The 12,993-nt window shown below is 49.4% G+C and overlaps 1 protein-coding gene across 2 annotated transcripts; it reads left to right on the top strand.

Annotated features, from left to right (window-relative positions):
• The first annotated feature begins 626 nt into the window (after positions 1–626).
• NECAP1 (NECAP endocytosis associated 1) lies at positions 627–8,404 on the top strand. Of its 2 annotated transcripts, none has more exons than XM_032778697.2 (8): positions 627–828; positions 3,109–3,209; positions 3,365–3,469; positions 3,821–3,902; positions 4,363–4,471; positions 4,579–4,765; positions 5,375–5,480; positions 5,820–8,404. In XM_032778697.2, the coding sequence occupies exons 1-8, from the start codon at positions 731–733 to the stop codon at positions 5,866–5,868; spliced, it is 837 nt and encodes a 278-aa protein (XP_032634588.1). In that variant the 5' UTR covers positions 627–730; the 3' UTR covers positions 5,869–8,404. The 2 variants fall into 2 exon arrangements, with proteins under 2 accessions (XP_032634588.1, XP_032634589.1); XM_032778698.2 differs by lacking the exon at positions 627–828 and adding an exon at positions 2,279–2,387.
• Positions 8,405–12,993: the final 4,589 nt, after the last annotated feature.

Here is a 12,993-nt window from a genome sequence, read left to right as displayed (position 1 = left end):
TAGCAGTGCTCATATTAGCCCTTCCCTGGGCAGTGGGGCAAGGAGCGGCTGATGGTCTATGGGAGCCAGCTGCCCATGCCATGTTAGGGCACTGGCAGCTCAGCCTCCCTCCCGAACCACCACAGCCTTGAAACATGCCCCCATGCTGCCCTGCACCCCAAACTAGATGCCCCCATGCTGCCCTGTATCCCTAGTCTATCAACACACCCCACCTCAACATCTGCCCCCTTAAATCTCACAGGGCCCTTTAACCCCGCCCCCGGGCCAGCACCAACCACCGCCATCACAGTTGGGAAGCCCTTCTGTAGAACCACAGGGCCACGGCCTGTTCTGCCAGGAACCAAGATGGCCTCCTGTGGTTGCTTCACGCTGCCCGTTTCCAAAATGGAGGCTGAAGAAGAAAAGCCGAGAAGGTGCCAGGATTAAAGATGGCGACCGCAATAGCTTCATCAGCCCGCTTCCTCCATGGCCACGCAAAGCGGCGACCAAGCTGCCAGGATCCAAAATGGCGTCCGTCACTGCTTGACACGATCGACTGGCAAGATGGCTGCCCTCTGCCGGTTGAAGCCGCCAGGACCCAAAATGGCTCTCGCCACAACTTCAACGGGCCTGATTCCAACATGGCTGCCATCTCCAACGGAGCAGCCTTTGCCCTTAACAAAAATGGCGGTCGGAAGCGCACCCTGCTACTAGGACCCTTCCCTCCCCCCGTCGGGGTCTCAGATCCGAGATGGCGGTGGCTGAGGCGGAGTACGAGTCCATCCTGTGTGTGAAGCCCGATATCAGCGTCTACCGCATCCCGCCGCGGGCCTCCAACCGGGGATACAGGTAGCGGGGCCGCATCCTGCCCTGCCCGGCCCCGGGTGAGCGGGGCCGGCGTGTCCCGTCCCGCCCCGCCCCGCTCCGCTCCCGTGGGCAGCTTCACCCGCCCCCGGCCCGGCTTGCTGCCCCCCGTCGCGGGGGCAGAGCCCTGCCCGCCGGCGCCCAGCGGGACTGTCCCGCGCTTCTCTCGTCCCGGGGCTCCGTGCTCCGAAAGCCCGGGGGGGAGACTGGGCTGCGGAGCCTTGGGCCGGGCGGCTGCGGGCACGGAGCGGGGCGCTCGGTCTAGGGGCGCTCAGCCCCCCACACCTGGGCTGCGCAGGCCCCTCTGCTGGCAGCCCCGGGGCAACTGAGCTCCCCGCCCCCTCCACTCCGGCGGGCTCTCCCTGGGCAGGGCTGGGGCGCACGGGAGGGGGGTCGCCTTTGAGAGACGCTTGTGCTGCCCCTGTGTTTGCTGCACTTGTTCTCCGGATAAATGGAGCCTCCTTGTCTCCAGCGGTTGCCCTGCCGCCTGGCAGTCTTCAGCAATGCTAAAATGCACAGGCAAACTAGTAGGGAGGGGGAATCCTCCAAACTATTTCTTTCTCCCCCTTCCTCAGATTGTTAAAATGAGGAAAATGCAAACGAAGCCAACATCTCTTTGCTATTTGTAGATGTTTATTTTCCGCCATCTGACTGGTTAGTTTCACTGTCCCAATGCCAGTAGGTTTCACTTCCTAATGCTTGTGTCATAGGCAATGTGGTGGTCGATTTTCTGACACTGCAAGGGAAGGAAAAATGACTCTATATAAAAATGGCATCTTACTCAACAGTTCTGCTCCCTGTGTGTGCTCTGAGTCATACAGTCTGCTCTTTTCAGTGACAAATACGTTTTACCTTCCATTATCCCTGCAGATCCAGGACAGCTACCAAAGAGTGAGCTGGATTCTGTTCTGGCTCTGGCACAGTCACAGTCACAGATTTGACTGGAGTCAGCATGACTTGTTCTGCATGAATAAGCAGAGGGTTGGTGGGCAGATGCTTCTGGGTACTAGTACCTGTGCTGCCACTGATCCTCTCTGCCCTTGAGCAAGTCAACTGGGGCCTGACTTTGAGGTGTTGAGCATCTGCAACTTCAGTGGCTTCAGCTGGAGTAGTGGTTGCTCAGCTCTTTCGAAAATCAGAACCAAAATCAGTCTCATGCTCTTCATTTTATGGATGGAAAACATTTTTTCCATGATGCAGAGGTTTGAGGATTGACTAGTTGATTTTATACTGATTGTTTTGATTATAAAAATCAATATTTAGTCAAATTCCAGGGCTAACTTATGTCCTCAGTTACACCTGTCTACTTTGTCAGACATGGAGAGTGAATGGGCTTAACTAAAAGTTGAGCTTACCTTACACAACATCACTTCATAGTGATGTATGAGCCAGAAGGAATTCATCTTGACCCTCAAATCCCGGGATGAGTTTGCAGGGCCAGCAGTTAGCAAATCTTTCTCCTTGCCTGTGGATGGACCATATGTCATCTGGAATTGCAGGACATGATTATCAAACTCTACAATGCCATCCTTACAAAGTCACTGGTGTGACTGACTGACACCTTGAAGTGCAAGTGTTGCTAGCCCTAGTAATTTTTAGCTCAAGCGTCACTGCAGATGCTATTCCCGGTCATATAAATGTATAATCTGGTCTCTGAAATCCCTTAATTGCTTTGCTTAAGTAACATCCTGCAACAGAGAGTTCCATGGTTAATGATATGGTATCTGGATGTGTGAAAGTGTAACTTCCTATTTAATCCATTTTAAACACACTCTGTTTAATTTCAGAGCGTCTCATTGTTTTCGTGGAACAGAATGGGGTAAATAGCAATAACAGTGTGGTTTCCTTCTCTAGGCCATTAATCATTTTTACAGGCCTTCCCTATTTCAACACAGCAGCCTTGTACTCTGAACATCTCCTTGGACTGAACCCTTTCCGCTTTCCCCTTCCCCTGTCTGTACCTCTAACAACTTTGGATGCCTTTCTCTGGGTTATTTCTATTTCTGCCTGCACAGGGGAGTAAATACAGAAAGATGGGCCATCAGAGTCTCCTGTGTGGAGCTGATAACAGCTGAGAGAAGTTTGAGAGTCTGAGACTTGTACTTAATTTCAGAAGAGACGTGAAATAAGGGAGCAGTGGGTGCTGCAGGTCAGAACTGAGATGCATCAGCTGAGCTGTGTGGGAAGTGCAGGACAGGAAGAAGCTGCGGGGCAGGCCTGAGGTGCTGTCAGTGAACATACCTTGCTGTTCATTTCCCCACTCAGGGCATCTGACTGGAAACTGGACCAGCCGGACTGGACAGGGCGTCTCCGTGTCACGTCAAAAGGCAAAATTGCATACATAAAGCTAGAGGATAAAGTTTCAGGTAAGGCAGGGTGAGGGTGTGAGGTTGTTTTATGGCTGCTACCTCTGACTCACCCTAGGGGAGGCACCTTAGTTAATAGCTTAGTATAGCAGTTTTCTTTGTGGGAAAGAATGCATGGGGTTCCTTTCCTTAACTCCCTGCCCTTTATCCTCCAGGGGAGCTCTTTGCTCAGGCTCCCATAGACCAGTTCCCTGGCCTTGCAGTGGAGACTGTGACAGATTCCAGCCGGTACTTTGTCCTCCGAATTCAGGATGGGAATGGTGAGTAGAAAGGGAAGATGCAATGTGGTGCAGCAGGGAGTGTGCCATGGAAAGGCGAATACAAATGAGGTGCCTTCAGGCCAGGGCAAAGGAGATTTGGCCATAGCTTGTTGACTGAGTTACATGGATGCTAGCTGCCCTCTTGAGTGCTGGTGTGTGTTTGGAATGGTGAAGTGGCTGGGCAGTTTGTCCATGGATGGGGCTGCTGCGGGGCATTGCAGTAGGCTGAGCAGGTCTGTGGATTGACAAGTGAAGGTATGTGACATCTGGGCGAGGAGTGGGTTGATACACTGGGCTGTTAAGGAATCTGCAAGGCTTCCCCATCCCCTGCTGACATCCGTTTCCCACCAGGGCGAAGCGCTTTCATTGGCATCGGCTTCTCAGATCGGGGTGACGCCTTTGACTTCAATGTCTCCCTGCAGGATCACTTCAAGTAAGTCCCATCTCCCCTAGGGCATTGTTCTTCTGCCGGTACGCAGCATGTGGTGGGTGCTCACCCATGGCACGATGGGGGCAGGATTCCTTTGGGCCCTGGTGCAGCCCAGCTGTGCAGTTTCAGCAATGGCACTTGACACTGCCAGCCAAGGTGTGGGCTCAGAGTTAACCTGGGTCACGGAGTTGTTCTTGCCCCTGATGTGGCGGTCTCCCAGTTGGTGCCACTGCAGGGCAGGAATGGGGTGGTTGGGATGTACTGTAGTGTTAAAGGGACTGTCCTTCTGGGGACATGTAGCTTGAACTCTCTGCTGCCTGTCTCTAGTGCTGACACTGCAAGGCAGTACTGGTAATAAAGCCAGACAATGTGCCCCAGGAGAAAATTTCCCATGGTCCCTTTGAGGCCCCCATTTGTCAAGGGCTCTCAACTGCTTCTCCCTTTCTTCCTTCCTTGAATCCAGATGGGTGAAACAGGAGACTGAAATCTCCAAGGAGTCACAGGAAACTGACACGCGCCCCAAACTGGACCTAGGGTTCAAGGAAGGACAGACCATCAAACTAAACATTGGGGTAAGGATCTCCCCAGCCTAGCCAACTCTGAGCCAGGTGCCATCTCCAGGCTCACAGCTGTATTCCACTAGAGAATCCTCTTCAAATCCATTTTGATGTCTTTACAGAACATGCCAACAAAGAAAGGAGGGGCACCCAAACCCCGTGCAGCTGGATTGGGGGGGCTGAACCTGCTCCCACCTCCTCCAGGTGGCAAAATCACAGCCCCTCCAATTCCTCCCCCATCTTCAACAGCCATTTCCAACCATGTGACGCCCCCACCAGTGCTGAAATCCAGCAACATGGGCAATGCTGGTAAGTGCTGAGTATGGATGGGAGGGGTCACCAGCACAGGCAACTTATTCTAGTTCAAACTGGAATTATTTTGGGGAAGTTCTGTGGCCTGTGTTAAATAGGAAGGTGGACTGTGCTCCGTTCTGACCTTGAAATCTGTGAATCTCTCAAGCCCTATCAGTTGCGCATTTGGTCACTCATTTGCGTTCAGCCCTGATCAGTACTAATGTAAAGTAGTTCCTATCTGTTCAGTGGCTTGTGTGAAATGAATTGGTGGTCTCAGTCCTCTGTCTTTTTGGAGCTAGTGTTCATGACGCAAATGATGAGGCTGCTAGTTGTAATGGTGGGAAAGTATTGAATTGGGTCATGAGGATGGCGCGCATCCCTGAGGTAGTTGCAGCAAAACATAGCTGGAAGCATGGTGGAGACCCAGCAAGAATAGCTAGTAATATAGCCCTGGAACCTTCATGTCACTTTTTCTGAAGGCAGGGTTGTCTCTACAGGTGATCAATGTATTTCAATAGCAGTGACCTTGCAGGGAGGAATATCCTATAGGATAATGGTATTTAAACACTGTGAGTCTGTTTTATCGACAATTCTGAGTGTGTATGTATTTCTTCCTGCCCTCAGATATCCTGTTAGATTTGGACTCTCCTGCATCCATCTCTAAGGCACCAGCACTTGCTGCTGTTCCAGCCACCACAGACCTCTGGGGAGACTTCAGCACTGCATCCAGGTAACTAACAGGGAAGGGGACAGAAGACAGAGAGTACATGAGAAGAAAGGGAGCACTGCAGGGCAGGACTGTTGAGCATTGGCAGGGCTGTGTGGGAAGCCTAGCACTGGAATAGCAGGGGGGTTGCAGGGCAGGTCTGTAGGGCATTGGCAGGGCTGTGAGGGGAGGCGGGCTGCAGGGCAGGTCTGAGGGGCATTGCCTGGGCTCTGTGGGGAGCTCAGTACTGGAAAAGCAGGGGAGCTGCAGGGGAAGTCTGAGGGGCATTGGCAGAGCTATATAGGTGGGACAGCAATCTCAAGACTGGAACTGTACCTTCTGACAGTCCTTTTGTCCTTTCAGCGCTGTTCCCAATCAGGGTCCTCAGCAGTCCAGCTGGGTCCAGTTCTGAATGGCAAAGGCAGTGGAGTGGGAACAGACAAATGACCAAGAGGCTCTAGGGGCATCAAGTGGAATCAGAGGGTTCCAAACCTCTCAAGACTTCAATCAAAAATCCTGGACAATCTTTCCTTCTAAAGTTTCCACTTCAATTGAGACTGATTTTTTTGATCTCCCAGTGAAACTGCCAAACCCTGAGGGAACCATCTCAAAATTCCACCATATGATAGCTAGGGAGAGGAAAGGAGTTGTATCTTCTCTATCCACCTGGCTATTGAGAAGTGCATCCTATTTCTTGTTTCTGAGCTGTCCATACAGGGAAATCAAGAATCCGTAATGTGAGGCCCATGAGGAGGGTTTGAAGTTGTCGGAGGCTTTTGTGTTCTTAAGATCTCCCTCTGGCAAGGGCCAGCTCCCTCCCACTGTTAAAAACCTTTCACAGGTATTCTACAGTAAAGACTCAAATCACTACAGCTTGGCTTGCAGGGCTGAGGGCTGTTAGGGTTTCATGCAGCCGTGTTTGGGGCACTAGTTTGTATTGATGGGTTAGCTATGGCCCTAACATAGGAACAGCTAGGAGATTGGAGCAGTCTGCCTTCTCTCTCCCATGGAACAGGATCTTGTGAATTAATCCTTAATCATGGCATGTCTGTCTAGGCTGAGCCATAACCACTCCCTTGTCCTCTCTCCTTGGTCTGATATGCAGATCTTCACTGTGATGGGTGTTCCCTGTGGCTTTGCAGGAGGAGACACAGGTCCATGTATAGACCAACCTGCCTCCAGGGCACAGACCTGACACTTCATGATCATGACTTTCTCTTACTTGGTTTGTTCTTTTTAGAAGCTGGTCTTGGTGCTGCTTCCCTCCTTGCCCTCCCAAAGCACTCTCCTGTTTCCCTCCTCCGCCACTGAGATCGCAACATGCCATTGAGCTGTTTTAACTGGAAGTGTGTAAAAACACCTGTTTTTATAATTGAACAGCCATGCTAGTGGTGTGGCTGGTTAGCGACTGGATTATCCCACCTCCATCAGCACTTCATCTCCCTAGCCTCAGCTGGGATATGTCCTGGTGAGACACCTGCATCTGGCAATGCTGTGCCGAAATCACTTGCATTACAACAGTTTCCCTGCGCCCAGAGCTAGCTCAAACTGCACTGAGGGAGGGTGGCAAAGGACAGATCCCATAGGATACCCCCACACACACCCAATCTGTTTGGGGAGGGATTGATAGCAGGTGGGAAGCTGGCTGAACCCTGATTAGGGTCAGGTCTTGCATGAAGTGTGAGCTATGACAGCTAGGCCATTTTGGAGATGGGTGCTCGCTTCTTGCGCCGCCCTCCTGTGTAATTTTCCACTGGTGGGATTTATTTGCCATGATGACTTAATGTGCTCTGAACCCCCCTGTCCCTCAAGCCCTTCTTAAGGGCATACAAAGTCTCTTGAGGCAGCAGGGTCTTGTACCTCATTCCTTGTTCTGTTGCGGAGGCTCTTAAAGCCCCTTGCTTTTCATTCTCCCCCACCCTGCTTCCAAGTAGCCATGCAAGTCCACTGGCTAATCTGGGTCATTTTACAAGGAAGCCTGGCCTCCTACCCACGTCCACCATATGGGCTTCAGTGGAGTCCCTAGCAGAGCAGCCAGTCTCCCCAACCCTCCTGTAGCTGGAATCTGCTTTCTAGAACACTAGACATGGACTTTGCAGGCAGCAGGGGTCTTCTTGTTTGTGACATTCAACTAGTGGCAACACGTCTATCCTCAGATGTACCCTGGAAGCATTAAAACTTTGCTCACTTAATTTCTGCACTCCACCTCTAAAATCACAGGGCTAGAGTTCTAAAAGAAGAGCCGTTAATTGGGCACTTCTGTACTTCCAGTTGGTCTCCAACCCTTTTTCTCTCTTCTCTGCTGTTTTAATTGTAGACTATCTCTCTGTAGGCTCGCTAGTCCTGAGGGCATTGAGAGGCCAACTTGCACTTGGAGCATCTCTCTAGGGAGCAAAAACTATTTTGGAGAGACTTGTGGGAGTGCCATGTCTCTGTAAAGCTGCTGCAGTTCCACTTGTGGAGGTGGGGACCAGACTGCTGGCTTGGATGGATGGATTTTAAATAGCCACCTATTCCTGACCTCCAGCTGTATTTTCCTCTCTTGATATTTGCTCCTGAATCTCACTGTTGGCTTAGCTCCCTGTCTCCGAGGCTTCCCTTTCTCCTATGAATTTGTTACATGGATGGGTGTAAATCATTAACTCCTTCCTCTCCTGCTGTTCCCTACACCAGGCCATGTGCCCTGGCTGTTGGCTCAAATCTTCCATATCAGTGGCAGGTCCAGTCATTTCAATTATATATCAGTTTCCAAAACTAAGGAAGTTCACAGCATCAGTTAGCAACTAACCAGGAGCCTCTCCCTTTGTGTAATGTCTCTTAGCTAGTATTCTGGAGATAATATATTATGTATTTACAAAGCTGAAGAAGCAAAAATTAAAGATGTATGTATATAAAGCATAAAATGTACCGTGCAATAATGGTAATTAAAAACAAGAAAAATGGGAAAATGAACTCTCTCTTAAATGAAGCAACAAAGAGTCTTGTGGCACCTTATAGACTAACAGAAGAATAGGAGCATAAGCTTTCGTGGGAGAATACCCACTTCGTCAGACACATGTATCTTAAGTGAATTTTGTGCTGGGGCAGCTGCCCTGTTGAGCATACTGCATCACACTAATGGTTCATCAAGCCCAGTGTCCTGTCTCTGACAATGGACAATACCAGAGCTTTATGGGGAGTGTACAGAACAGGGCAGTTGGGTGATCCACCTCATACCCTGCCCCATTTTCCCCCTTGCCACACTTACAGGGCTTCTGGCTCTCAGAAGTTTGGGGTCATTCAAGCATGGGGTTGTGTCTCTCACTACCTTGTCTAATAAGCATTGACTGACCTATCTTCCATGAACTCATGAAGTTCTTTTTTGAATCCGATTATACCTTTGGTCATCACAATGTCTCCTGGCAATGAGTTTCACAGGTTAATTGTGCGTTGTGTGTAAGAGTATTTGTTCTTGTTTGTATTAAACCAATGGCAGGAGTATATAGTAGTTGAAGTGCTTTAGGATGCAAGGTACTATGGGGAATATTTCTCACTGAAACCCACTACCATTGTGCTCCTGCAGCAGTACCACAAAGTGAAGCGATAAACCCCTGGCACTGAGCAGCCAAACTTCATGGTGCGAGAGTTCTTCTGCACTCCTAGAACTTATTCAGGGGCAAGGCTAGTAACATGTTACATGTGTTGAAAATCTTGTAGAAATGAAAATGAACTGCTATGTTAATGCTCAGGTAACTGTTAGAGGGAGCTAGAGACTTTGCTGTCTAGGTCACCAGTAACTTCAACCCAGATCAGTATAGATAGGAGTGGCTGGGAACAATTTTCTGTGGTGGCTGATTTGAAAGGTGTTTGATGGCTTTCAGTTACCAGGAGGGAGACGACATGTCTCGTACCACAAAATGCTTATTTTCCCAGTGTTAGACATGGCAGAGAGGCTAAGGATTGGCTTTGGAGGCTACGCACCCCTGCAGATGTGGGGGAGTAACTTCCTCTTAGTCTTGGTGTGAAGCATGGTATCAGAGGTGGCTGGTAATGTAGTCCTGCCTGTTCTGTGGGTAAATGCAGGCTTATGTACAGCAGCTCCTTTCACCAGAGTCAAATCCTCATGGAAGTAACAATGCAGGGAGGTACTAGAAAGGGAGAGAAAGAAGAGGATTGGACAGAGCAGTGTGGGAATGTGTGAGGAGGAGGAGCGTAGGGAAGAGGAAGGGAGATCTTACTGCTTTGGTAGTTTTGATTGGTTTTGCATGTATAGCAGCATGGATGTGTCTAGTAGGAACTAGTAAGGGAACCAGTTTGAATTGCATCATCTTGATAACATCCTATAAAACTGCCTCCCACACACGCATTATGAACAGGACAGGGAGACAGCTCCTCTTCTCTGTTTGCAGTGAAGAGGGTTTGGTTCTGGCATTAGGTTATTGGTGCAGTGACCCTATGTCAGCACCTCCCATTCCCCCTCTCGCACACTTTGCATTGCAAATGCTCTATTCTAACCCCACCTAAGCAAAGGGCTGGCTGTTATGACCTCCTCCTACACATGATGTTATACACAACAGCTGTCTCCAGATGAAGGATTAAGGCTAGCCTTTGAGTATGAGTCTTTGATTTGATCTGGTTATCTCCCAAGTAACGATATTTATTTTGTACTGCAGAATGAACCAGCAGGTTTACTTGGTCTGCTGGGAATAGCTGCTTCTAGGCCCATAGCAGTGAGCGGAGAAGCTGGGTGGGAGGTGAGCTGTTGCGTTGGCTGAATGAGAAGAGAATGCTACCGCCACGAACATGGAGTCTGAAAGATGTGTGGGAGAGTTTGTGACACCTGGGCAAAACTAAGACCTATAATTTGTAAATGGTTCAACTCCACTGGTGGTAACTGTAGTGTAGCTAGGCATTTTTCCCATTATGTCATCTAACCCTGCTTTGGGCAGGCTGGGCAAAAATACCCAAGCCTTGGTTCCACCACGGCTTCTGTGGTTGATGCCATCAATAGTGCGGCAGCGGCTGTGAATTACAGGCATGAATTTTCTGGTGCAGGACAAGGTTTTGGGCCTGCACTGAATAGAATTCTGAAGGACGAGAATAGGAAGACAATTCATAGTTCTCAATATTCAGACTGAACTCCCTTCCAGCCTGGGACCAATCTCCCCAGTTCAAAGTCTTTGTCTTCCAGAGGATCTTCCAGGTGTTGAAATGTGTTGGCCGGGGAGGGGCCGAGGGAGACTTGGGGGTCAGGCAGTCCCTATTGCATATGTACCCTCCCTAAGGAGCCTCTGGGAGAGGGGATTCTGTTGGATCCGCCATCAATGCCTTTCTGGCCAGACAGCTATTCTTTTGTCCCTACTGAAAGGCCAGCTGTGGGCATTTCCCAACCACACAACATATTTCAGTAACACACACACACAACAATACTTCATAACTTCCCGTACAATGATAGCACATCCAATCCAGGAGGATATTAATGTTGAACAGGTATCATTAAAATGATACCTCACAAGGCATACTTTGTACAGAACATACCATGATATCACAGTGGTGACTATAAGGGTTCCAGAGTGCTACTTTGAGGTACTGAGTGCCACACCTCCCCACTGTCTCCCAACAAGCTGATGTCTCCAATAAGGGTAATTGCCAAAATGCTTAACTGACCAGGAGCCTAAGTGATAGAAGTGATTTAGGGCCAGATTTTCAAAGGTATTTAGGTGCCTAAAGGTACAAATAGGTACCTAGCAGGGTTTACCAAAAAAGTGCCTAGGCACCTAACCTGCATAATTCCCACTGATGTGTCAGTGATACTTGGACTCCTTAGTACCTGTTTATACTCAAGTTGCACTGCTTTAGCTATAGTGGTTTAGTCAAAGCACTACAACAACCCCCAGTTGGAGCAATAGAAGGTGCTTATATCTGTAAGCCTAATTCCCATATTGGAAAGGGCATAAATGATACTGATACAACTGTGCTACCACTAGGGGGGTTGTATTACCTTAACCAGATTGGTATAGTTAAGGCAGTATAACTCTTGGCCACAGACAAGCCCTTAGGTACTTAAGTATCCTTGAAAGCTAATGCGGTTAAGGCTAAACTGAACTATTGCGGTGACACAATTGCACCCTGAATTGAACTACTTATGCTGGTGTAAAACGTGGGTGCTGACCAGGCCTCAGTCATGTCTGGAAATGGAACTTGAGTGTTTCTGAAAATCTTAGAATCACCAAACCATAGAGCTAGAAATGGCCGCAAGGGCCATCTAGTCTAACCCCCTGCCAAGAGGCTAGAAGTTGATAGGCACCTGCCCAAGAGGGACATTCTGTAGGCAAAAGGGGAAATAAAGCCAGCTAGAGAAATTTAACAAGCAACATATTCAACAGAGAAACAGTTTCTACCAGTGTCTCTGCTGATTCTACCCTTCTGCTAGGAACTAGCCAGCAGAGTGGAAGGGGACAGCCTGCTGTTACTTTAAAAACAAATTAAAGTGTCATTGGAGGCCTAGTCTAATACAAATAAGCCTGCGTGCTGCAGGGAGTGGTGTGAGTGACTCACAAGGGGGCACTTTACCCTCTGAGTCAGCACTGCCCCCGATGCCCAAGGTCAGTGTCAGGAAGGGCTGGGCTGCAGGGCGTGGTGGGGATGACTCAGGAGAAGGTGCTCCTCTGGCTGTGTCAGCATTGACCCCCAATGCCTAGGGCTGGTGCTCGGGAGCACTGTTCTGCAGGGTTTGCTGTTCTGCTCCGTGCGCCAGTACTGATACCTGTGCCAAGTAAATGCACTGTTCAAGCATGGCGGGAGGGGGGCTGTGCTGTAGTGAGGGGGGAGTGTTTCCCTTTGTGTCAATACTAACCTCAGTGCCCCAGTGTGGCGTGGGGCGGACTGTGGTTTGGAGGTGGCATATTCTGGGTGAAATCTAAAACTGGGGAGCTGACCCCTTGTCATGAAAAGCCCCACCGCGTGTTTAATAAAAGGTGGAGTGTTAACCTTGGCTGCATGGGAAATTCCAGCTGCGGTAACTGTATTTAGTTTACCTCAGTCCCCCCTTTCCAGTGTAACTGGAGCTGGCTTTCTTCTTCACTTCCTGTCCCGAACTGCTGTGTAGCACCACTGTGAGCTGTAACACATGGAGGCAGCTACATTTGCCTAAGAAAATCGGCAACTGGGGATAGTGGCACATGCTTTGCCCAGAGTATGGGGGAAAATACAGGAGGATTCAGAAGGGAAAGAGTGAATGTGCATACAGCCGACTCAGCTATACAGCTGGGGCAGAAGATAAGGATCAGTGCAGAACATTTATAATCCTTGTGATTAATCTTGGCGACAGTGAACCATTTAATACCCGTGCCAAGTAAATGCACATAAAGCCTCTGAGATTTTGTAGTTCTTGCAGTGCCATCTGGTGGGTAAATATAACAGGTGCAGTTTTCCTACAAATATTTATCCCTTGGTATTGCTGGCCCAGATCCTCAAAGGTATTTAAAGTGCCTAAAAAGCAATGGGAGTTAGGTGCTTAAATACCTTTGAGGATCTGGGTCACTGTGCCTGTAGTCAG

Source organism: Chelonoidis abingdonii, chromosome 1, assembly GCF_003597395.2.
Source record: "Chelonoidis abingdonii isolate Lonesome George chromosome 1, CheloAbing_2.0, whole genome shotgun sequence".
Lineage (NCBI taxonomy): Eukaryota > Metazoa > Chordata > Testudines > Testudinidae > Chelonoidis > Chelonoidis abingdonii.
Note: the sequence above shows the minus strand (reverse complement) of the source record. Positions and strands in the feature narration are given on the sequence as shown.